Consider the following 27,550-nt stretch of genomic DNA (forward strand, 5'->3'; position numbering starts at 1 on the left):
GCGCCCCGGCATGCTGAACATATTGTTTTTTTACAGAATATGATTCAAGCAAACAATTTATTTTTGATGAATTTGCAAATGAGACACGTTGGCTGAAATTTTTTGAATGAAAAATCACGATTTTCAGCCAGAATTCAGTCGGTTTGGGTCAATTTTCCCATCACAGATTCCACATGATACTTGAAACTGTAATGATTTTCTCTTTTTACAGTATCTTACTTTGATAAATGATATAAATTTGGCAACTTTTTAAAAATATAACATGCTTTTCAAACCTGCCAGGGTTTTTCGAGGGGTTTAAAGGATTAATAAAAAGGAAATCTCAGAAATGAAATTATACTTATTATACTTTAATATCCCTGATGAAAAAGAAAAAAGCTGTCATTTTCATGCTAATTTTTGAGGTTACATTAAGCTGGCAATTTTTCCAAAAATGAGGCATATAATAAAATGATGTTAATAAAATACTATGACTTTAAGCTTTGACTTGGTTAAGTATCCAACAAAATTGCACTTCATTAAATAGTAGTTCAAGTACCGTAGAAAAATGGAAAATCCACGGATTATTTCTGCTTTTTTAACAGTTTGTGGCAAGGATAAATAGTGTAATTATGGTGTTTTTTCCCCAAAAATAAGACATAGAATAAAGGGATTTTAATGAAATATCATGATTTTATGCTTAGATTTGGTTAAGTCTCCAACAAAATTGCACTTTGTAGATCGGTGTAATTTGGGATTTCAAAAAAAAAAAAAAGATTCATGCCATTCAGATGTTCCAGTGGGTTTTGGAGTTCTGAGGGTTAAAATTGTGGGGGATTTTCTTCCTTATTTCTTTCTCGTCATCACTCAAAAGAACAGATGATTCCCCTTCGTCCGTGTCAGTCATTTATTTACATGCAACTCGCTGCTCGGACGCTGAAGACGTGATGATGTGTCCTGTGCAGAGAACAAGCACTCCTCTGAGCTGCTGCTCGGCATCCAGTTGTGATGAAGAATATTCAGCTGTGATGAAAAATGTAGACCGACATCATCGGCGGTGATGCAGGACTGATGATCCCTGCAGAGAACGCTTTGGTAAAATAGGTGAAAGATATTCAGGCAGAATGAGTTCATTTGGGAGGCTCGGCTGGTACAGTAGCCTGATGCAAATGCATCATTCAGAGGCTGCTGGAGCTGAACCGCGGCGGGTTGCATCAGTCAGTCAGCTGTGTGTGGTTCTGTCCTGAGTGGGTATGGAGGCTTTTTTACATCCAGGCAAAGGTTGTTGCATCACCTCTGATCTGCTCACACTCAGATATGTCACTCATTTCCCTGATTGTGGAGGCTGTTACTGCTGACAGCACTGAGCTGATTAGAGAGGTGGCAGCGCTGGATATGAGCGTGTCAGAATGTCAAAAAAAATCAAGGTTTACCTGCTGGGATCAGATGTTTACTTGCTTCTTGACCAAATACAGCAAGTCAACTTCATTTGTTATTATTTTATGTGTAGAGAGAAAGGGATAGAGTGAAAAGCAAAGTAGAGTTAATTGTGAGGGAAACTTGTTCTACGTCAGCATTATCTTTACTCACCGAGTTCAAAGAGACTTCATGTTAGGTGCATATTTGAAACACTACAGATGCTGTAGTGTTCAGAGTCCCTTTGGTGCCACAAATCAGTACTCAGCCTCCCTGTTTTCTTGCATTTTAATGACAGAATTTACTTTGCACACATTAAACATCACAGTTTAGCAGGTTTTCAGATGAAAATGAAACTTTTTTGAAACTGTGGAAGCAAGAGCGACAGGGAGCTTTAGGAGTCCTGCAGCAGCCAAATGTTTCCTCTCTGCCATAAATGTTGAAGCGTTTTGTTCATCTTCCTCTGCTTTAAATCCTCATCCAGCTGTGACCTTCAGCATAATGAGGTCTCAGTGTTCTGCCATTAATATTGATATCGCTCACCAACAGCCCCGTTTGGAGAACAAGTTGCTGGAAGGCTGCTGGGTAATATTGACTGAACGTTTCCTTAATGCTCTCTACCTCCAAAAATGGATGTTGTGGCTTACTGGGGAAAGTCTGGGCTGATCCTACCTATTAAAGTCTCAGTAAGGTCAAGCTTCAGTGGTTTGTAATAATGAGTTCTTCTGTCAATTGAGTTTGAAAAGCTTATTTTAGTGTGAACTTTACATGAACATTAAAGTTTTAAACCTTCATTTAAACTTGCAAAGAACACAAAACAGTCAGCAGAATTTATTTGTCAAAAATTCTGAAAAAAAAAATGGGAGAAAACAGTTTTACAAGTGTTCACAGGTGTTATACTATAAATATTAGACCAATTACATTTTTATTTTGTTTTCAGACTTGTCACCTCTCTGCTCTGTGTACACAGCCTGCAGTTCAGCCGACAACTCCCTGAATTTCTGTCATGTGAATATTATTCCCTCTTTAGGCTCTCATAGTCTGTTGGTTGCACTGAGAATCCAGTTAGAACAAGCAGTTTATTTTGAGCAAAATTTCAAGTATAGAATAAAATTATTTTAGTGAAATTTCACAATTTTAAGCTTAGATTTGGTCACAACTGAACCAAAAGTCACACACAATTAGTTCAAAGACCAAAGAAAAGCCTAAAAGTTATTGATCTTCTTTTTACAGTTTGTGGCTGTAATAAATGGTGTCATTTCAGTGATTTTTTTTTTTTCTAAGACAACGTGCTTGTTAAACCTGCCGGTAGGTTTTGGAGTTCAGAGGGTTGATTTAAGGTTCAGCCAACTGTTACAGAAATGTCAGATTAAATTGGAGGTTTGTGGTGTCTGTAAATATCACAGGCAGCATGTAACAACCGGAAATAAGAATTACACATTATTCCTAGTAAAAGGTGTGTTCATGAGCAATAAAACTCACTGTCACTTCTTAGACTTGACCAGTAGCTTGTGTGGGCTAATGTTAGCTAACTTCAGCATAACGGAGATATATATTCAGTGTCACTGGTTGTTTAACAGTAGTTACAGCGTCTCTCTCTAAGGATACGTCACTGTATGTTTCTGGGAGGGACATTACTAATTCCAGACATCATATACAGCTGTAGTTCACAGCCTTGGTGGAGAATAACAATTATACTGAGAATCCTCCCAGTTCTAGAGAAGCCTCCCTCCAGATTAAACCTGGCAACTGTGATCTGCATCTCCATCAACCTCCTCAAATACTTCTTCCCTCTTTGCGCTGTTTCTAAGGCTTGCTGCTGTCTCTGCTGTTTGCTTATTATTTCCTAAACAGAGACATGCCGGGCTGTCTCCTCCCTAATTTCACACAGCTCCAGAGCGAGAAACGGGGGTGAAAATGAGACGGGGATGGGGCTGGAGTGGGCGGATGGAGGGACTCACTGATGCGCTGGCTTACCTTTGCTTTAAAACTTTAATGAGATGCACTGAGGGATGGATGATGGGGTTTGCAGAGAGAGGGAGTGCATGTGTACCTTTCATTGCTCAGCTGAGCAGAAAATCATTACTGATGGAACGCCATCTTCAAGGGATTTCCCTGCTGCTGCTGTGATGGATGGAAGAGATCTGAAAATAACAGTGAGGAAGAAGCATGCGACAGAATAAGAGGTCAGGGGGTTTGTCCAAATTTTTGCCATCTTCAGCCGCAGAGAGAATATCACAACCAGCGTCCAACATATTTCAAAATTCTGATTCCACTTGTCAGAAATTCAGTAAAAATCTAGAAATTCTCCACTTTTCGGCACGGTCGTGAAATCATTAGTGACTCGTCTGTGACCAATAGTCACGAGGCAAAAATTCAGGGAGTGTTCGGCTGAACTGCAGGCTGTGTTCACTTTGGCAGGCAAACAGGCAGACACTTTTTTCTTCCCCTTGAGGAATTTCAAGGAATCCTGAAGCCTGTGACATTAAAGAAAAAATAAAGAAATAGATCTTCAAAACAATGTGCAATTAACGTGTAAATTGTGGTGGTTGACAAAATAAAGCGCAGAAATCACTGGTATTTACAGTAAAGGTGTGAAATTGTTAAGTACAGTATAAAAATGGAATTAATAATAATATATACAAGGTACATCTGTTCACGCTTCTGTGATAATTAGTGCCTGCTGTCTTGAAAAGACTTACTGAACTCTGGAAAGGTTGCATCTCAAGTGCGCTGACCGCTCAGAGCACTGCACTGTCAATGTAAAGCACCATTTCTTGACACATTTTCCAATATTGTATGATAAATTAAACTGTAGCTGTCCAAAGTTTAACTTTATGACAGTCTGTTTAATGGACTCCACACTTGCCTCCTGCACAAGACATACTATTTGTAGATTTTACAGATTCCTAGTCAGATGAACGATGGAAAAACTGTGTCTGAATGCTGCCGTCTGCCAAAGCGGCGAAGTACCATCTCTGAACCCGGAGGATCTCTGTAGTCTTGATTTTTCCTTTTGTACCAAACAGCAGTGGGCCCTGGATTATTGGATTTCATTGCGCATTTGAAAAATAATAAGGATTACTATGCCTGAACACATGTGATAACAATAGAAGTGTTGGTGTTCGCTGTCACATGACGCTGCTCTGTTTACTGATCAATCGATTAATTGAAATTGAACTGCTTGTCTTCTGCAGTCACTGTTTTTCTCTGTTCTGACAAGCTTTTACTGTTCTGTCGCTTTTGTAGCCCAATAAAACCCAGATCGTACAACTTTCTTTAGTGTTTTCCCGACATTGTTATTGTGCATTCTTTGGCTGCCTTCTATCTTAGCCGCTAGCCTTTAGCATAGTCTTAGCCACTGTAAAGTAGCTCATTTCCTGATTATAAAAACCCGCTGGTGGGGTTTCGTGCTTCTTTTTCAGTTTTGGCTGTCAGTTAAAGATGATTGCTTGAATTATTCTTATTTTTGAAAGATGCTACAGTGCTCTAGACAGTGTTAGCGGTATGCTAAGAGGCACAGCAAACCTCTCAGCAATAACCTTAACCTAGAACCGTCTGATGAAGGGAAATATTCCCAGTGACTTTTTATATACATTTCACCAACATTCAGCCTGATATATTTGGTGTCTTTGAAAACTTGAAGATCTTTTGTGGGTTTGATAAGATTTGGGTGCATATGTTTGTAATAACTGAATGGAAACTACTTATTCTGAGGATAAAGGTACATTTTATGATTGATTTGTCTGTCTGAGGTGTTGAAATAATTCCTCGCATTGCTTCTCAGATGTCTCAATATCATGATTATCATTAAGCACTACAAGCTAGCTGTCCTCTATTGTGTATTAATAAACAAGAACAAGAATAATCTCCCTCAGCGACACTTTGCCAGCATCATTATCAGTATAACATTTCGTTTTTCCCATGCTCAGCAGTTCTAATTTCAAATAGGATCACAATCATGCAGGTTTAAGACAAAGTAACTTAAAAATGGATGACTTTTCTGGGTATATTTCTGCTTCTATTAGAATTAGCATCACCACTGTGGACAGTACAGACTCCCACAGCTGCAGAATCTTGTAAAATAGCCAAATGTGGCCTCTTGTAAAGCGCAGGATGATTATTTAGGAGGAACCTGTAGCATCTTTGCCAGGCAGATGTAATTCTGCTCATTAGGGAAGATTCATAATTCCATCCCAAGCGTATGCTTTCATCTCCTCAATATTGCAGAGATACATCCGGCTCTACAAATGCTCACCCCGCCTCTGGGTTGCTGTGTTTTCCTGCATGTATGTGAATAATTATGCCTCAGTGCAGTGCTGCTAATGCTGTCAATGACAGGTATGATGGCGGCCTCAAGTCAGATCTCTGATTTGATTTTGCTTCATTATCATGATATGCATCTTCAAGTGTAAACAGTGTGTGTACTACAAAGAGCAGCAATGCAGATGAAGTCATGATAAACATGCAGCAGCCACATGAGCATAGATTCCTTTCATTCGGCATGTTGCTCCTCTGACACACTCACACAGCCTCATTATGTTCATTGAGAACAAATGTGGCTGCATCTCTCACTTGTAGATTCTTTGCAGAGAAAATTAGACTGTCACATGAACATGAAAATGCAGGTCTTCTTCTGGAGCCTCGGCTTTAATAACTGAAATGTACCCATAAATCTTTCCCCTCTTGTCTCTTGATTTAAGGTGAAGTACAGAGGAGACGGTTATGTAATGCTGCGTATGCCTGAGCGTACTAGATTCTGAGGCGTCTGAGAGTTTGAAAAGCAGCAAGTTTTACCTCAGAAAACCTCCGTCATGCAAACTGACAGCAAAGGCTGATAACTGCTGCTATAGGTTGAACTATTTACTGAAGGTTTTTTTCTTTTGAGAATTTAGAATTTTTTTTGAGCACATTTACTGATCACAAGGAGACTTTAGACTGCCAACTCTCTGAACCTCGAGCAAGTTCTGGGCATTTTATCACTCCTGTCTCAGTTTTACTCATTGTGGGCTCATTTTTTTCACTGGAATATAAAGTTCTACACCTCTATAGAAAAGAACAACCATGAAGAAGGAGAGACAACTCAAAAATGTCTTTCAATGAGTCAGAAAAAGCACAGTTGAATTTCTTTGATTATAATTGCATAAATGGGGAAATACAGTGGAATCAACATGTTTAACAACTTCCCATTTTTAGAGTATTGGTGGTAGCAATGCTGTAAAAGAAAATGGCAGCTCTACATACTATAGCTGTTTAATTAAGAATTTTAATTTATTTCTGGAATTGTCTTCTCTGTGCTCTATATAAGCACAGCCTGCAGTTCAGCAAAAATCCCTGAATTTTTGTCTCATGACTGCTGGTCACAGTCACTAATGGCTTTATGGGTGGGGACCACAGATTTTTTTATGTTTTTTATTTTTTATATACATTTTTATGTTTCTTTCTGTTACTAGATGTTATGTGTAATTTAACAAAACAGAAAAACTTTAAAATAACAGTTTAAAAATCTATATACCATTTTCAGTCTTAAATACAAAGAATTTTTCTTTCAAATAACCTAATAATTTTTGCTGATTTAACTACTGTAAAAAATGGAGTAATTTTACATTCAAACATTAAATCTGTAATATAATATTGTTTACATATAGTTAAATATAAGAAAATGTAGTGCAATTTTATGGTGAAATATTGCAAAAGGAAGAATTGTCATTTGTAAAAATATAGATTTTTGATGTGGACGTTATTTTTTAATTTAGAGTCGCCTATAAAGAACCTACTGTGCATGTCTTTGGACTGTGACCTCAGAAAGGCCCCAGCTGACCATCAGGTTCAAATCTTATTATTGCGAGGCGACAGTTCAAACCAGTTTAGCACTGTGCCACTTCATTCTATCATTGCTGGGAGTTAAATCAGTCACTGCAGTCAGACACAATAATCTGCCCACATAATTCTGTAATTTAGTGACATCTGCTGATTGCTGTGTATCTACATGAGTTAAATTTGAATGTCAGGCTTACAGCTGTGAGTCAGAAGACCTGTTTCAGTAAAATCACCATCATTCCTGCTTCATTACTCACTGTTTGTCTCTCAGTGATATCACCACTACAGTCTGTCTCTACTCAAAGAGAAGCTTGTTAAAATTCACAATTTAGAAATGCTGCAACGCAGCATTGTCGAAAATAACATACAAATTCTTTAAGGTTGACTAACTCTTAATATATTTATGTCGCTGAAGGCAAGGTCACCAGGCCTGTATGTTCAGGAAATGACTTTCAGTTAGCATAATGTGTTCAGTGTACCAGCAGCACTGGCTCTAAAGTTAGACTGAAGCGACGGCAGTAATGAAGCACGTTTGTATGCTGATCAGGTGAGACCCTCCCCATCATCACATGTGTCTTTTTAAATGATCAAAAGGAGCACATTATTCAGAATGTAGCATCATTTGAAATGTTGAAACGAGAGCAGTTGTACTGGAGGTTAGAAGGCTGCAGACACTTAATGAGTATCTTGTTATGAGATTATGTAACAAAGAGAAGATACTCCTTTGTTCTTGTGGTCGTTATAGTTATATTCCTCTGCAGAATGGATTCTGCTCATAAAGACCATGAGCCATTGTGAAGTGGAGACACAGTATTGTGCTCATTCACAGCAATAATTTTGCCGCTGTGCAACTCTAACGGAGCCTTCGACATCTTGTACCTTTGTAATGTAGTTCTTGGACACAGAGCGCTGCTCAAGATTTATTCAACAATTCAACACATCACATGTTGTACTCGCTCCGTTTTGAGAAGCAGTGGACCAGCTGGGGCCGTGTAGCCTAGATTAAGAGTGAAACTACCTTCCTACACAGTTGACACCGAGCTGCCTCCATGAACGCTTATCAGCAACATCCACATAAATTAACAGTTTGTTGCAAGATGGCCGAGATGAAATAAACAATATGCATCTATGGAAAAACGCTAATGGAAAGTCAGGTCACTGTTATTTATACAGCATATTTATAGCAGGAGGCATTGCACCAAAATGCTTTCCAGTAGCAAAGATCATGAATAGTCTTATAAATTAACTGCACAAATTTGAATATTGGGGTTAAGACCCTATAGTGTTGTTCATGGTGTTATTATATCTGAGCAATTTATATATTAGGGATTTAAACCCTACCTAAATGATACAAAATACAAATTTATCTGACTGTAATACATATTAAGACTGAGACCCTACAGTGTGATTAATTATCAATATCAACCTAACTAATATAGCAAAATAGCGAAGACCTTCTGTATTATTAATTATGGAGCTTAGCCTAACTTATTTAAATGTTAATGTTGAAACCTCACAGCATTATTAATTATGGAGATTAACCTAATTTTAAGCAAAAATTTGACCCTTACTAGTGATTATATCATAGAAAATTCAGAGTTATCAAAGACATTGGAAACTCAAGACTACCAAGATATACACGGTCTTTACAGGTATGGACACTGTTGTTCACGACTGTCGGTGCAAAACAGAGAAAGGTTTGGTCAAGTTATAACTAAGTTCATGCAGTTAGACTGATTGGAAAAAGTATGTTGGTTTCAGTGATCATAGGTGTATTGAGTTTTTATTTGGGGGCCTATGTTTTTAATATAATCTTTCTAAAATATCTGTTTTTGATTTTCCGTAAGACGAAATACTCAACTTGTCAATTCAGAAACCGTGCTAATACGAAGAGGTGGTGCAATTTGAAATCATTTGACATTGACAGGATTTTGCACATTGATGCACTTCTTCCTGTTCTATATTGTGTATCTATGGTGAGTCGAGCAGATTAAGTCTGAGATCACTGAGTAGCCCTTTAAGCATGTGACTGATGGAAGCAGTGACTTGTGACACGAAGGCTGATTGAAGGAGTAATGAGATGTAGACGACAGTCGGCTCGGAGGAGTCGCTCTGCTCCTCCTCCACCATCACCACCACCACCACGCTATCGTCGCCTCCTCATACAAGATCCACTTAATTTCCCACCTCAAAGTTTAATACGGACATGCCCACTCCTACCCGGTCTGCTCAGCGCCTACACACTTCTTCACCAATGCAATTAAAGTTTCCCCATCTTGCTCTCTGTTGGTAATAATCCTTCAATTTCCTCTTCATCTCTACCCTCCAGCCCTTCTGTACTCCACTCAACTTATTTGCTCATGTTCTCTTCACTGCACGAACATTTAATTCACTCGCCATAGTTGTTGGAGCACGTGACAGTTGAGGCCTATTGAGGAGTTTTCACAACAAAAAAACATGTTACTGGTTTCAGGTTGACCTTTCCTTGTATTTTGTTCTTTTTTTTTAACACCAAGAGTTTACTTCTTTCACATATTTTAGCAGATATTTTATTGTAGACACTTCACACTAAACATACTGTGACAGCAAAAATGTGTTTTTGGAGTATTTATTGACTGTACTGATTTTGATGTAAGTTTTTCTTGCATTTTGTTCCGTCTTTAACTCTAAATTTTAACTTCTTCTACACATTTTTCGCAAATGTTTTGTTCCTGAGACTTTTACCTTTCCGATTTCCCCCTTAGTACCTACTGAAATTTAGATTTTTGGCCTAGTATTTTTTTAGTTTTGCTGACATTGTGGTTTAATGCCCATGTAGCCCATCTCTGACTTAACCTCCCAAACATCATCCCCATGCATTGAATTTACATATTTTTGTTAAAATATTCCCTTTAAAAAGAATCCTTTCATACATTAAAAAGGCTTAGATGAAACTCTACACCAATTCCTCCTCTAAAATGTTCAGATATGATCTCCTTTCCTGTCTGAAATTGCATTTTGCTGCTCACTCTAAGGCAAACTGCCATATTGAGTTGTAATTCAATGCATGGTTTCCAACACACCCTCCGTCATGTTAAGGAGCCAAATGCGCTTGTTTGTGAGGACCAGAAGAATAATTTGGAGGGAACTGTAGCATTACCGGGCACATCTGAGGGTAATTCTGCAATCCAGTCCTTGAGGGAAAGAATTAGACAGCAACGATGAATCTCTGTGGAATTTAAAGCAGGCTGAGCCAACCCCTCAGCAAGTGTGTGCTCTGTTCAGTGCTGCACCAAAACCAACAGCTCTGCACAGGGTCAGCATTTCACCACACATCTTCCTTTACATGATTTCCTCTGTGGTTTTAGAGTCTTAGGAATTATTTCAGATTAAAACCAGCATTTATCACCTCTGTCTGACTGATGCTTTTTAAAATGATCTTCCCAGCTGGACTCATGACTGAGATTAATTATTGGTTCTTTAAAGTATGGCTGGAAGATTTGCCGCAGTAAATGTTTCATTTCAGTTATCATTAATTATTGATCATTTTTAATTAGGGGGTTTAATAAAATAATTGAATTACTTTACTTTGAGTTTGATTGATTTTTCAATGAATTTTTACCAATTCAGTTTTAAAAAATGAATATCTTCACTGCATTTTGATCATGTGTAGCATTAATGTGAATCCATCTTGGGTTTTTTAAAGGTTGAATGCATCGTATGGCTGAAGTGCATTCAGCAGATGCTTTACAAAGACCAAAAATGTGCAAAATTGCAGCTAAAGAATTCACAAAAGCATCCTCCACTGACCTCCTGACTTTTGTGGGACAGAGATGAGTTCTGTGGATTGAAGCAGGCACATCCCCTACCAGCTGATTGACACCCATTTTATACATCATTTGCATCTTCTTCCAGCATCACCACACACTTTTTCCAAATAATTTTATCTATTCCTGCCTCTCATTACGAAGCAGTAAACATGTTCTCTTGTTGCTGCGTGGTGTTCGTAGTTTAGAAAAAAACAGGCATGCCAGAGGGAGACCATTTAGGGTTCAAGCTTGCATACCGTGAACATAAGCACTCGCAGAATCCCTTTCGTCTGATCACGGAGCGTGCACAGAATATCAAAGTCTGTTTTTGATCATTCGACAGCACAAACATGGCTGGATGAAACCAGGACATGGATCAAAACTGCGTCAGAAATACTGTCCTGACAGTGGCCTGATCAAATGCCACGAGGGCTCTTCTCATGCCGACTCCTCTCCTTCTCTTTTCCTTTCTTGTCTCCCATCCTCCACCATCGTCATCTCCCCGCACGGAGGTGGGATTGAAAACACTCTCTCTCCCTGATGCAACCTTCTGCTATGTCTGCGCTCTGTTTACTTTGGCCTGTCTCTCTCTGTGTTTCTACCAGACTTCATTTTTACTTAATCATCTCGGTGCATGTCTTGGGGATTCACCGACTCTCTTCTGCAACAAACACAGACAAAAACATAAACAAAAATATTTAATCTGCACTTCAGATAGAACTCAGAAGTAAATGCTGAGTGCTCCTGGATTGTGTTATATTTGGGGGGAAAACAGGGAAGCACCTGACAAACAGTGAAGCCCCAGACAAACTGTGCACATTGTGAGCTTGCAGTTGATAAGCCCCTGATCATTAGGACTTCAGAACAAGTTGTCCTGGTTACATCCTTCCTCCTAAGTTTTCGTGAGTGTCAGACATGCTTTGGACCTGTGCTATTCTTTGCAGAGACAGTAAATTGCACTGCTGTCATGTGGGATCTCATTATTCTCCAGGAACTTTGGAGTTCAAGTGCCGTAGCTTCCGTCGCAGTTCGATGCTGGCTGCCAAACCCGTGCACAACTTCAAATTTGCTGTCAAATGCAGACAGAGCACTAAATACTCAATAACCAATCATAGGTGTATAGCTGGGCTGAACATGGGAACTGTAAATCATAACAAGAGGGAGAGTTTTGACCTTTTATTGTCATTCTTAACCTGTAAAATGTTAATAGCCAATTTAATCTAAGCATTTTCTATTTTGGCATTAACAGACTGTTTATCAGCATTACATCCATCCATCCATCCATCCATCCATCCATCCATCCATCCATCCATCCATCCATCCATCCATCCATCCATCCATCCATCCATCCATCCATCCATCCATCCATCCATCCATCCATCCATCCATCCATCCATCCACCCACCCACCTCTTCCTGGGGGATCCCGAGGCGTTCCCAGGCCAGACGAGATATATAATCCCTCCAGCGTGTTCCGGGTCTGCCCTGGGGTCTCCTCCCAGGCGGGCATGTTTGGAAAACCTCCAAAGGAAGTTTCCCCGGAGGCGTCTGAATCAGATGGCCAAACCGCCTCAACTGGTTCCTTTCGACACGAAGGAGCAGCGGCTCTACTCCGAGCTCCCTCCAGATGTCTGAGCTTCTCACCCTATCTCTAAGGCTGACCCAGCCACCCTTCGGAGGAAACTCATTTCGGCCGCTTATATCCGCGATCTTGTTCTTTCGGTCACTACCCAGAGCTCATGACCATATGTGATTGTTGGAACATTGATGGACTGGTAAATCGAGAGCTTCGACTTACGGCTCAGCTCCCTCTTCACCATGACGGTTCGGTACAACCCCTGCATTCCTCCTGACGCTGCAGCAATCTGCCTGTCCATCTCTCTCTCTCGTGAACAAGATCCCGAGATACTTGAACTCCTTCACTTGGGGAAACAACTGTCCCCAACCCAGAGGGAGCAGTCCACCGGTTTCCAGCAGAGAACCATGGCCTCAGAGGTGCTGATCCACATCCCCACCGCTTCATGCTCAGTCGCACACTGCTCCTGTGCGTGCTGAAGGTCACGGCCTGAGGAAGCCAACAGAACCAACTGAGTATTACAACCACCTGTCTGATATTGTGTTGGTTGGCCTTGTACCTCCAAAACAGCTCTGATTGGTTGAGGACTGGACTGCTTGAAGTTGTGAGGTAGAGCCTCCATGGATTGTTTTTCCAGCACATCCCACAGATGCTTGAACAGAATTAAGAGCAGAAGAATTAAAGTCCAAGTCAACACTTTGAACTCTTGGTCACGCTCGTCAGTCATTCCTGAAACACTTTTGGTAGCTACAAGCCACTACATACTAGGAACATCCCAGAAAGCCTGAAAGATCTCCATCACAGTTTGTCAAAGCCTCTTAGATCCGTAAGATTCCCATTTTTCCTGCTTCCAATGCATAAACTACGGGAACTGACTTTACATTACTTCCTGCCTGATATTTCCCAACAGATGACATCTACCATTGGTGTATGAGTGTGTGTGAATGCAGAAATAAAAAGATTGTAAAGCACTTTGAGTACCGCTAAGGTAGAAAAGCTAATTTTGGGGCTGAAACCAAAACTACAAAAACATGACGACAACAACACCTTCAATTTCTGTTTTTTGTTGAAATATTCAATTTGTAGGCTTCAGTTAGGTACATTTTCCAGATGAAAGTGTGTGTCGCACATGATGGGTTCAAGGACTGTCAGAAAGCTGAAAGTCTGACAGTTTTTTCTGTTTTTGCGTTTAATAAATGGTGTAATTGTTTGACAATAACATGGCTTTCACATCGGGTGGCTGATTTTTAAGATTTAAAAGTTTAGCGTTCCCCACTAATTTTTGTGTGACTGATGTTTACGTATGAACACACACACCTGCCATCCTCCAGCTGTGTGATGGCTCACAGCGAGCTCCAGCCCTGAACCTCACATCTGTCCAGCCTCCAGCCTGCTGAGACTCACAGCTGCAGTGAACAATAACCAGAAATACGACTGTGTGCTTCCTTTCGCCTGCCCTCTTTACCCTTCGACTGTAACTCAGCCAAAAGACACGTATCAGTGGCTGTAATCTTTGAAGTGTTTTATACGTCCATTGTTTGTTTCGCTGGTCGTAAAAATTGACACTGCAGAAGCCAAACCTTTTTATTGCATTGTCTGGCCGGTGAGCATCTCAGTAACATCTCCTCTTCTGCTTTTTCTTGCAGGTTTTGTATGCAGAAGAGCGCCAAGCTGGTGCCAGGGGTGACGTTAGACCTCATTGAAAAGTAAGTGGCACTCGGGCTGTCTTTCTCTCTCAGGAGGCTTCAATCTACAGAGATCATTATCCTGTTTTTTCTCGTGAGTCTCTCTCCTGCTGTCTGTCTATCTCCTCCTTAATGTCAGCCCTCTCTGTTGTTTTCCATCCTGCAGGTATAATTCTCTGCCTTTGTTTCCCCCTCGCAGCCAAAGCGGCAGCAGTTTGGCAGATTTAAGGTTTCGCATTTCTTGAATAAACCTGCGGGTGCCGAGCAGCTGAGCGCAGGAACATCTCTTGCTCTCAGGCTCTTCAGCTTGATATTAGCGCTCAATATGGATGTCATATGCAAAGTTTTAGTAGTTTCTCTGAACCATCGGGGGCAGCTTTCTTTCCTCTAATGTGCGGGGGAGAGTGAAATGGCATCCATAAACTAAAACTCGGTTTTTGAAGCCGTAAGTTACTTAAAAGCAGGCTGTTACATCTAGAAAAATACACCGAGCCAGAAAGCACCTCAAGGTGTTGAAGCAGGAGTCTCTTAATGACATGTTCTGTTTGCTAAAGGTGGGTTCACGTAGCATCACGTTGCCTACACAGCTGCATCTTCCACTAGATTTTAATTTGTTTTTGGCTGAGCATTTTGCCGGAGACACTGTTCTCTTATCTGCTCGTCCTGAAGAGCTGCTTCCACTCTGCGTGTTCGTGTTGCTTCAGACTCCAGCTCCCACAGTGACGCACTTTTTTTCTTTTCCTGTCCAAAACTTTCATTTTACCTGCTCTGTTTTGGAGAGCATGCTTCTAATCCATGTCATCTGTCAGGAGGTTTGACAGTGGGATGAATTCTTGGAGTGTAGCCTCGATTTTCCTCAAGTGTAAAGAGAGGACAGACTTTTTTTTTTTTTTTAAATAGTCTTATAGCAGAGACATGCCTTTATTTCAGTGTTTTACAGTTGCGGGTATGGATATTTTATCAAAGGATGTTTTGAACAAGTGATTATCCAGCAGATTAAACAGAAATATACCCATCAGAACCCTAAAAACCAACCAGCAGTTTTAAAAAACCTAAAAAAATTACAAAATTTCTCTAAACCAAAAAATAATAATTGGCAGATTTTCAACTTTCCAGCAATCCTAGAACATTTTATCTGCCAGCCCATCTGGAAACTGAATCGAATCTTAAAGCTTAAAATGTCACGTTTCAGCAAAGTCACTCTATTATGTGTCTCCCATTTAAAAAAAAAAAAAAAAAAATTGACACTTTGCTGCACAACCGTGAAGCCATGACTGACTCAGCTGCAACCAACAGTCATGTGACAAAACTTGTAGGACTTTTTAAAATTATCTCAGATGTGCTGAAAATTATTTACACTGAAAATAATATTTTATCAAAATATTTTTTTGTTTCCCATTCGAAAATTCTCCTCAAGTAAAACAGACAAACACAACAAAATTCTGCACTCTGTCCCACAACCATGAAGCCAAGACTCAGCTGTGACCAAAAATTTAGAGAACTTTCGGCTAAACGGCAGGATGTGTTTACACAGAGCAGGTAGAAGACGAGCATGGAAGCAAATCAACACATTGTAAGTTGTAAAATATCTGTAGTATGTAAAGCCACTATTTTTTTTTTCCAGTACTGGTGACATCTCTGGGCACAAATATTGTATATTTTGATTTTAGGTTTGATTTCAGGTTTATGATTTGTGGCATTCTGTGTCATACTGTTCAGAAGACGTTTCTGAGTTCTCCGTCCTTCTTAATGGTTGTGCCATTTCCATGGAGTTGCCGGGCGTGATATAGCTGTTAAAAATGAGCTAACAGCGAGTACAAATTTGACAGGAACAAACAAAACCATGAAGAAACTACTTGGAGTTCTTGGAGGGTAAACCAACAACTACCTCTGATACTGATTAGCCTCGGTAGCAACTTTGAAGTAATCATTCACACTCTTAATTTCAGCATATTTTATTTAATTTAAGTTGCTGTTTTTGCTCTTTGATATCAATACAAACTCAAGACTTCCCCCATATTCATTTGTAATCCTGATCATTTTAGGATAATGTACATTTCTATTTCTACAGCCCAAACTCCATCACTTTAACCAAATCATGTCATATCCTCCTACTTTTTGTTGTGAACCTGTTTGAAAAACTTTTTTTTTTAAATCCCTAGAATTACACCATTTATCAGAGCCAGAGACTGTACAAACAGAACGAGTCATCAGTGAGTAAAAATGTGACGACAGCAAAAAAAAAATAAATCCAGAAACCATTCAGGGTTCTGCGGGTTTGCTGGTTGTTTGTTGCTGTCTTCCTTCCAGCTGTTTGGCCAGCTGCAGGTCATATTAGTGACAGATGATGTGAGCTATTTCATTTACCACTTTGCAGGTCTAATCTAAGGAAGAAGAAGTGATGCGTCCGCCCTCTGTTCAGCCCCAAAGAAGGTGTATCTGCGTTTGCTGACTTTGGATTAGCTGTAATTCAGACATCTTTCTTCACATTTTTTATTATCTATTAACTATTCATTTTCTTTTGCTTGGTTGCAGTTTATCTCTGATCTTTATTTGTTCGCACCTATTTCCTCTTCCTTCATCAAGCTACTCTCCTGTGGATGAGAATTACGCAGCAAATGCTCTAGTATAGTGCAGCAACAGCTACTTCTGCATGACTCCCAAAGCAGGATAGGAAACCACAAGAGCAAAGACGAGCAGCTTTGAAGACACAGACTCCTTTTTTCATTTGTCTTTCCCTTTTTCTTCTGCCTTCTCAACGGCACCAATATCAGTCGCCGGGTTTGACAACATTGAAGCTCTCCATTCGTGCTCGGGCTCTCATGTCCTCATTGTCTTTCATCACTTGTCTCACCAGAATACTTCTGTGTAGAGACGGAAATAATAATGTATGAACCAGATTGCTGTGAGGAGAATTTTAGAGGCCGTAACAAACGTTAGCGAGGGCGTCAGAGAGGGGTTTTTTTTGTTTGTTTGTTTTATTTACCTCGTATGCATCTTCTGTTTGACCACGACCTGAAACACTGAACAGAAACATCAACGGCATGAGAGTTTGACAATTATTCAGTAGTGTTTCTGGTTTTCTATAGAACACTTGATACAGCTGGCTTTGATTCCTGTAATGGTCTTTTAGTATGTATGGCCACGACAAGCAGAGAAAAACAAGTTCCTTCAGAGAAAAATCAAAGTTGCAGCGTGAAGCAGTCCAACACAGGCTGTTCTGCTGTTCAGCTCTTCATGTTGGCTGTCAGGATCAGACACATTCACAGCAGCAGTGTATACTAATAGGAAGCTGGAGAGGTTAAGAGAAAGACTTATGCTAGCGGAGAAACGCTGACCTTTACTGTATTAGCCTGCATGCTCGACTAAAATTGAATTTCAGATGTTGTCGATTCAAAACAATACTGAAAAAGGCAATAAAACATTAAATTCATGAGATACATGACCTTGAATTGATGTTCAACCGTGGAAATGTTATGTGAGAGAAAAACAGAGGAAAACAACAGCACACAATTCGCAGAAATCCTAATGTTAGTGACATGTTGAAATTAATGTTTAAAGGAAATAGTGAAGATAAACATTTAATTAACTTAAATCCACCAGTTCAGAGAAATTCTTAGATGATGTCTCAGCAGTCCTGACTATGAATGGAGTAGGTTTTTTAAATGATATGTTTTGGTTCATTACATGTTCTATCTGATGTACAGAAGGGTAAATTGCTGAGGCAGCTGTTGTACAGCGGTGTTAAATAATGAACAGACTCAGAGCTCATAAAAGAGGAATGGCGTTCAACTCGTCTAACCTCTCTGCTCTGTGGAAATGAGGCCAGAATCAAACTAAAGTCAAGTGTCAAAGTCAAACATTTTATCAAATCGACAACTAGTCAAAATGTTAAATATCACAGAAGCAGCAGTTTTTCGTCTAAAAATGTTCAGCGATTGACGATAGTGAGTGATTTACGTTCATATGGTTTCCACACGCTCGCAGGTGGATCCTTTAGAAAAGTACACCATTTATCAGAACAGGAAATTATAAAAACCGGAGGTTTTCTTTTTCTGGTGGTTCTTGAACTACTCATTTGTGTTGTGCTGTTCAATTGAAAAACTTAATCAAAAATGTTTTGCATCTCGCATTTAATAAATCACCAAAAATAAATAAATCTCACAAGAGTTCATCCAAAGGCATGCATGAGACTCATAAGTCAACTGGAAGAAGATTCTTTGGTCATATGAAACCAAAATTTTGCTTTTTGGCCATTACACTAGATCGGAAACCAAACACTGCACATAACCACAAAGACACCATCCTCACCGTGAAGCATGGTGGCGACAGCATCGTGAAGCAGTAAAGTCAGGGCAGCCAAGAACTGTCACTTGAGAGACGATTTGTTTTCCAGGGACCCGGAACATCCAGCCGAAGCTACACAGAAATGGTTTAAAGACTGCAAGGTGAATGTTGTGGAGTGGCCAAATCAGAGCCCAGACATCAATCCAACTGAGAATTTATGACTAGATTTGAAAAGGGTAGTTCACTTGTGATCCTTGTACAAACTGACAGTTTTACAAAGAAATAAGGGGATAAAATGTCTGTGTCCAGATGTGAGGGGTTAATTGAGACTTATCTAAACAGGCTCACACTGTACCTGCAGCAAAAGGTGCATCTACTAATATTACATATTTTACATTTAGTATTTTTAATGAACTGAAGTTACTTTGTAGAAATCTGTTTTCACTTTGACATGAAAGAGTCTTTTTTTTACTGACCATGATTTCATGCTAAATAGCAATAAAAGGGGAAAGTTCCAATGGGGATGAATCTTGTATATGAAACCTAAAAAAATAATGTCAAATCTCATGGAAACACAAAACATTTTTTTCTGACTGATCAACTTAATGCTACATAAAATCCTTTGAATGTAGAGGAAACTGTAATTCCACCAACTCACCGTAGTTTGTTGGTTGAACGTAACTTCATTAAAAGTCGTTATAAGTCAAGATGATTGATGCAAACTTCTTTATTTTTCCTGTTGAGCCTAAATATTATTTACTGTAGCGCAGAACTCAATAATTCAGTTACGTTGGTTGCTTGTCAGCTGTGGTATCCTAGCAACAACAGCACATGAATCGCACAAGGTTGCTCTTCTTTCGGAGGCTTCGGCAGACAGAACCAGGACAGTTCATTATTGTCACAAGTAGCATTTAAAGCAGCTCTTTTTTGCACCTGTTGTATTCATTTTGCCGTGTCCTCATTGCACACGTGTCCACGAGCGAACAGCTAATGGGCACGACACTCATCGCACTCGTATTCTCACCTTTAAAGGTCACACACGGTTGGAAACAATGCTCTCATACACTCATCGCCCTTGCAGCACTGCAGACATTTGTTGTGAAATGAATTGGACATAACGGCAGCTCTGAGTTGTTGATTTGTGTATTAGTTTGATCATTCCTCTGTCTCTGCTCCATCTGTGCACCCTTCTGTCTCGGCTTCCCACATATATCCAACACACATTCCCCCTGCGTCCAGTCACAATAGGCTTTTTACATAAGAGTCACGAAGCATGAAGCATGTGTGGATTTTACCGAGATGTACTCTCATGCTACACTGTCTCTCTGTATCCTCCTTTATCTCAGATGGCACAAGTGTCGTAGGTTGATCCCTGTGTGCATCCTCCCTCGGTCTTTCGCCGAGTCAAGCCGTCGCCTCCCCTGGTGTCTGTCGCTGCTCGGCTCCCCGGGGAGGCTCTGAAGTTCATTGTTCAGGGGAATCATATCACTATAGTGGCACTTTGAGCGTCGAAAACACAGAGAAGATGGTTTATGACACTTAATGCCTCTGGAATCCGCAGAGATGTCTCACATAAGAGTCGGCTGCCCTCCAGCTGGGAGATATGCAGCTCTTTAAATGAGATAAGAGCAATGGCTCATTCCTTTTATTAGTACACTTATAGAGGTTCACATCCAGCATCTTGTATCTTGCCTTGTTCAGATTGTTTCCTGACCCAGCTGAGGTTAGACTTCAGCATCAGGTGTTCATTTTTTCATATTATTTTCATGCAGTCACTGTTTTACCAGAAGGAAATCTCACTTTGGGCGTCTTTGGGGTTGTTCTTGTAACATTTTTACTCACTGTGGGCTTCTTTTACACTGCAATATAAAGCTTGTACCAAGTCCATCTGTATGTCTTTTTTTAAGTCACATCAAGTTGCCAAAAATTCATTGTTTGAGATCCGCTCAAACAATGCTCAGAGCAGGACGATGTCTTTATTCATAAGAAAGGAGTCACTGAATGTTTGAAAGCGAGCATGAAAATGAATGAATAACAAACTGTGTCCTTCAGTCACCAGATTTTAGACGTCGGTGTTAAATAACGCTCCCCACACCATTTTCAGGAATAAGGAAGCCCAGTTTCGGTACAATGAGTCTGAAAGTTTAACAAACATGAAAGCAGAGCACTGTGGTTTATTTAAGAAAGGATTTTACAACTCTGGAAAAGTACTAAGCTGCAGTTATTTTGTCTTACATCACGATGATAGAAACTGATGCATAGAAATTGATACATCTTAATTCCTCCTTCACATTCAGAGGTTCAAGGTTGCAGCTTCTCTGTGACCTTGTGAAGTGCTGAGTGTGGATGTGTTCAGCAATAATAATTATTGTATAATAGCACCATAACTTATGTAACTTACATGCTCAGCTCTGATTGGATACTCTTGTTCTCAGGACAGTTTCTGCATACAGACATTAAAGCAGCTTGATGGAAGCCCAGACATTTATTGTTGAGAGGTTAATTTGTATGTGACATTCACGTCTGCGTTGCATAATGTATCGACCTTTATTTCATGTCAAGGGGAAATGCAAGACAGCACAAAATATTAAATTAAGAAGAAGCTGCTGCAACATTTGCATATAATAACCGAAGACCTTTATTTTCGAAAACATGTTTAATTGAGGAAAAACAGCTAATATTTTAGAAATCAGAATTATGCTTCAGGGTCTCCAGAAAATAATTCTGAAAATAAAATCAAGCTCCTTGATTAAACCACAAAACAGGAGAAAAAGAAGAAAAAATAAATGGTGGAGAAATCCTGATCTCAATAGTGATTCATTTCAGAAGTTTGGTTGAAATTCTCTCGTCAATTAAATGTGAAAACAAAGCTAGGAAGAGACTCAGCCTTCTTCCAAAAAATTTGAGTTGGCAACATGGCAAATTTTCCAATGAGAAACCCGAGCTGTAGCCATGATGACGTTAAACTAGCTAAGAGAAATAACCTGATAGGCATACAGATACATAGTAGAACCTAATGACAAAGATGCAGATGCACACCAATCTGCCACAGCATTATGACCACTGACAGGTGAAATGAACAACATTGATCATCTTGTTATAACGCAGTGTTCTGCTGGGAAACCTGGAGTCCTGACATCCATAGATGCTTAACATGTACCACCCACCTAAACACCACACCCCTCATGGCAACAGCAGTCCTTCATGCCAGTTGCCACCCTCAGCAGCACAATGCACCCCAACACACTGCAAAATCTGCTTAGGAGTGGCCAGAGGAACATAATAGAGTTAAACTGTTCAACCAGGTTCCACACTCCCCAGGTCCAAATCTTATTGAGCATCTGTGGGATGTGCCAGGATAAGCCTGATCTAGGTAGGTCCCACCCTGCAACCCAGAGGACCCACAGAATTCACTGCCACAGCACATCCCCAGAGGTCCTGTGTCCATGCCCCACTGGGTCAAAGGAGTTTTAGCAGCATAAAGAAGACCTACACAATGTTAGGCAGGCGGTCATAATGTTATGCCTGCTCGATGTATTCTCTAGTACATAAAAACGAGAACACCTGAACACCTCAGAGGGCACTTTTCCAGCCCAGTTCAGCGGTTCCTCCATCTATCTGCTCAGCCGTCCACCAACACCGTCCTTTTGCTGTCTTAAAATGTATTCCGCTGGATCCTGAGCGAGGATACGAGCTGCTGAGTGTTCATCCTTACTGCTGACTTGCCAAACACCTTTGGCAGCCACTCAAAGTGCTGAGGAGCTGGCCGACCCTGGTGGTTCTGCAGTCGGCTTGTACCTGCCAGGAGCTTCTTGGCTACCATTATTTGTCACTTAGATGGAGAGAGATAGAGCTTCAGGTCAGAGAGAGTTCAGAGTCGCTGCACTTAGATTCAGTTTCTACAAGGTGTAGAGCGACTCAATGTGCCAGCTCGAGTTTGATGCTGATGTGCTGTAAAGTACTTTTAAATGAGCACATTATGCATTATTTTATAGTGATATTTACTGCCACTTTTTGACTGCTAATAAACATTGTATTTAATGCTTCTATCTGAAGATATCATGACTCTTGGCAGTGCTCCGATATGCAGACTAGTGATTATAACACAAGTTGGAAGCAAAATGTCATTGATGATGTGAAAATATTGGAAGAAAACACTTCAGGACATCAGTGTCACCATATCTTGAGCCAGTCATACCATGTCTCTGTTCTTTCTTTTTTTTTCACCAAAACTGACCAATTTCTCATTTTAATTCATTGTTGAAGAAGCTAAAAATAGATGTGGTCAGGCTGTATAGATTTAGCCAATTAGAATGCTCAACCCAACATCAAAAATGGAAAGTCTCTAATTGTTGTTTACTTCACAGAAGCTACACCCTAAGAATGAGTGAACCCTCTGAACTCTAAAATCTGCAGATGCTGCCTATTAAAAATAATCTCCAAAAATGATGCCTTTTATCAAAGTCAGAAACTGTAAAAACAGAAATAATCAGCATTTTTGCAGATTTCTGACGGTCTTTGAACTTATTGTGTGGGACTTTTAGCTTTCTCTGAAAAATGAAACGATTCTAATCTTAAACTTGTGATGGTTTTAGTTGGTTGATGGCTCAGGAAAATAAACTAAATGTTAGCTAAGCTTGAGGGCACTCAGTCAAATTCATATCTAAACTACAGGCTGTCTTTATACAGAGCAGATAACAAAAACATGACACTAATATGGCAGCAAACAACTATCTGCTCCATAAAGATGTAGTGGAATAATGTCGACAGTAAAGTCACCCCCATCCGTTTGTGTTCTAATCTCAGCTTCTTTGGTTTGTATTTTGGCAGCTGATCAAGCCTTGTGTGGATGTTCGTGCTTGTTGGTGCATGTGAGTCCCTCCCCTTGAAACTGTGATTGTAAACAGACCTCCCAGTGACCTCCCAGTGACCTCCCACATCATGTCAAAGACAAAAAGTGCAGACCAATGTTCAACTGGTGCCCCAAAAATCCAAAGAATCTAAAGCCAAAATACTTTATTTAATATTTACCTAATTCCTGTGCCCTTGTTTCATATAAGGTAAATATTGCTGTTTTCAAGCTCTCCCTCTCCACTCGTGTCTTCCCTGCTCGGATCTTTGTGTGTCTGTTTCCAAGCAGGGCTTCAGTAAGTTCTGTTGGTGAAGATAACATACGTTTAGTGGACAACTTCTTTTGTTTAATTTATGTTATAGTGGACTAATAGTTGTGTTTGTACTTTTTGTTGTTGTTGTTGACTGTACACTCTAAGAAATATGTCTTGGTTCTCAACAAGCAGAATGAAATTGGCCAAACTATTTAAATTTTAGCAACTTCTAATGAAACTGTTGAACTAACAAACTGTTTTGAAATATGGGAATTAGCTTTACCTCTATAATCAAGGGTATTATTTACCAGATTTAACTGTCTAAAATCATCCACGCTTGGTAATATCGAGCAGGGGGCTTGAAATTTTGAACTCAAAGTAAAGAAAAGTGAACCCTTAAGCCAGTTTCATTCAGTTACCCCAACTTCAGTTCAAATTTAAATTACCACAGCTTGTCAAAATGATGTTTGCAACTTAAGAGCTTGTCAAAATCAGTCGTTTTATCTTGCAAACATGTATTCAATTAACTGGTGGGAATGGGCATCGCTTAAAGGACTTTTTAAAGTGTAGGGCTTTTTTCTTTTTCTGCCATTTTGTAGTTCCATATTATCTTTGTGTTTGATTCTTGCAGAATCAGTAATTTCACGTGGCTTCCTTTACTTGATCTCATTAACTGTGATATCTGTGAGCCAGCAAGTGGTTTTCTCCCCAGCGCTCTACATAGAGTTCATTAAAAGGCAGACAGGTCGCTGCTGTAAAGGTGATTTTCACAGTTTTGTGACAGCGATTACTGTCACAGTGTCTTGGTCTGTGTCTGGAACAGATTTTCTTGCTCCCATTTCCTCGATTTTCCTAATCTGCACTCATAGAAAAACTGTCCTTAAAGTAAAGCTGAGAACAGGGTTATTTTTTATGTAAACAGACATTTGTCATGTTTCTAGAACACATTACAGAGGATACTGCACTTTTATGACATCCTCCAACAACTAGATTAAAGTCGTCAAATCTTCGCCACAGAAGTTCCATCATTACAGGCAAGAAAATATTTAAAATGGTAAAGATAAGAAAATATAATCAACCCCACTGCGGGGTAATTTGCAGAGTTACAGCATCAAAGGGGATAGTGCAAACCCGTAGGGAACGACAGCATCAAAAACGAATAACAAACAAATAATATGCATAAGTATTGTTTATATTGCACAGATTTTGTGTGTAGAATAACTAAATATAGTACAGATTCTCCCACGAGTGAAAATTCTGATGTTGTACAGATTCTTCTTTATGTAGAAAAAATGACATTATGCCAACTTTCTAAATGTATAAAATACTGATGGCACAGGTCTTAATGAAGACATGTTCAGTACTGTAATAATAGTTCTGTAAATAAGACGTGGATAAGTGGAGATCTAATAAATATGTTTTAATGAAAGCAGAGTAAGTGGACATATTTGACTGAAAGGCTTGTTGTAGCAGAAATATTGAACTTTCTGCTCATTTCTAACCCTCTGAACTCCCAACAGTCAGTCAGAGTGTTTATTGCTCCTGTTACATTTTTCAATATCAAGTCCTGGATCTCTACGGAAGCAGAATAGGAGAGAGAACTCAGAAAAAAAACAAAATAAACTTCTTCTTCACTGGTAATTTTACAAAAATGCAAAAAACTAAAGTCGACATCATTGTTCTCCAAGTATCCACAGGTGTTACTGGGAAACAATGACTGCTGACACGCTGTAGTTATTCAACTCTTTATTTTTTTACAACCTCTATGAATTGACATTTTTCACTCTACTTTGTTGTTTGTGTTTCACTATGCTGAATGTATCTCTAAGCGACTTGTTACTCTGTAAACTGTTTGTGAGCCATGCTGCATTTTTTTTTGGACAAATTTTGAAATGACACTTATAAAATAATTTTGACATTTCTTTTCTGATCTGATCTGCATTCCTTTTAAACCTACCAACAGTTTGGGTCTTCAGAGGGGTAAAGTTATTAAAGGACATCTTTTTAGTCCTTAATAACAATAATAATCAATATTAGACTAATGATTGATGCTTGAATAACACTGTCATTTTGGACTGTTTTAACTTCTTCTGTTACTGTGATGTGACAGGAAATATTCCAACTTGTTGTCAAGGAAAGATGTGTCACTTTCACATTTCTTCTACAAGGCATAGCATGAGCCAGAGGTTTTCTTTTTGTTTTTTCTTGCTTTGATTCATTGTAAGTAATTTGTCCTTTGTTTGGGAGTTGTCTTTGGTAACAGTTGTGCATTTTTTAATTTCATTTCAATTGTGTGACCGTTTCTTTTGCAGATATGCTAATTTGGGCTAATTCCTATTGCACTTGTGTACATTATAGTGCTCATAAAGCAGAGTAAAGACATACGTTATGTGAAGAGTTGGTGGACTACCTTGATCCACTGTGGCTGCAGGAGGGAAAAGATGCCGGCAGAGTTTGTTGGTGTGGAGTTTGACTCTGTCTTTAGGTGTAAACATGGAAAAAAGACCTTGAAGTGTGAGCTATGTATCTCTGAATTAGAGCTCCCGAATCATCATTTTGTGAAACTTGAGTTGACCCTTTTGGCTTTTTAGTGCCTCTGAGCGGTAAGCAGCTCCACGACATTGACCCAAATAGTTTCGGTTGCTTTTATGACAGAGCGAACTTTTAGTTAAAGTCCGAAAAAAAAAAATGCTGCGAGCTTCTGTCCCTGAACCCTATCGAAAGAAACTCAGGAATCTGGAGAAAACTGCTGCTTGACAAATGTGGAGAATTTGCCGAAGATTTCACTTGACATGTCACAGAGTTTCCAGTCTTACTGGAGGAGTTTAAAAATGTTTGTAGGACAGATATTTGTCGTTTTAAATGAGCAAAAGGTAGCACTTGGAGTTGGTGAGTTAAGTTTAACTCATGTTAACTCTGTGTTAACCACTGCATTTATTTATAGAAGCTTTAAATCATGCATTTGTAAATTCACTTTTAAATTGAATATTTATTCTATTAAGTATTTACTTTGGATTCAAACTGCAGTACAAACTACAAAATGCTATATTGTCATTGATTAAAGAAGATCTTTGAAGAGTTTGTAGTTTTGGTTGATCTTTAGTGAGTCAAAGGTTTTCAGCATCACAGAAGAACATCAGGTCAGAAAGTACATTTAGACACATTTAGTTCAGTCTTTTATTCACAGGGTGAACTTGGCTTACAGTCAGAGGCACAACATCAGAATTACAAAAAAGTAAATGTGGAAAAAACTAACATACAAAAGGTTCCCTGTAGATGCAATGTATAGCAAATTAAAGTGCAACAAAACTATCTCTACAATGCTAAAAATCTTTGTGCTGAACTGTGGCACTCTTTGGCCCGAGGAAAGAGTTTCCAACTCAAAGTGAGGTCGTCTCATATAGATCTGGCCTCATGGATAACCGGCAGGTCAAACACAGCTGTCAGAGCTGAGCTGAGGTGGTTTTTGCCCTGATTTTCATGTTACACCACCAAGAAGTCATACAAAAAGGAGAAACAAGACAAATATAAATAACTGACTTGTACATCAAAGACATCGATTTGTTGGTAACCCGCTAGCAGTTTTGAAATGCTGGCTGTATTTAAAAAATCAAAAATTACAGAATTTATCAGATTCAGAAAGTGGTAAAACAGAATACTCGTATTTTTGAACTTTCCAACAGTCTGTTTTTTCATCTGAGCTTAGTGAATGTGATATTTGATTTAAAATCACTTTATTCAATATATCTCATTCAAAAATATGCCAAAAATAACTCATTTACAGAAACAGATTCTGAAAAAAAATTAAAATTCAGGCACTTTTTATCTGAACTGGGCTGAACTGCAGGCAGTGTTTACATAAAGTGACAGAATGCAAAATTCTAGGAGTAAAATA

The 27,550-nt window shown here is 39.3% G+C and overlaps 1 protein-coding gene across 3 annotated transcripts in view; it reads left to right on the top strand.

The window, feature by feature from the left end:
• rptor (regulatory associated protein of MTOR, complex 1) overlaps positions 1 to 27,550 on the top strand; it is a 234,618-nt gene that overhangs the window by 107,670 nt on the left and 99,398 nt on the right. For all 3 annotated transcript variants that reach the window (XM_022193050.2, XM_022193051.2, XM_022193052.2), the window contains exon 8: positions 14,225 to 14,284. In XM_022193050.2, coding sequence (XP_022048742.1) covers positions 14,225 to 14,284 — 60 coding nt within the window. The remainder of the gene's footprint in view (positions 1 to 14,224; positions 14,285 to 27,550) is intronic.

The sequence above is a fragment of the Acanthochromis polyacanthus genome, chromosome 3, assembly GCF_021347895.1.
Source record: "Acanthochromis polyacanthus isolate Apoly-LR-REF ecotype Palm Island chromosome 3, KAUST_Apoly_ChrSc, whole genome shotgun sequence".
NCBI lineage: Eukaryota > Metazoa > Chordata > Actinopteri > Pomacentridae > Acanthochromis > Acanthochromis polyacanthus.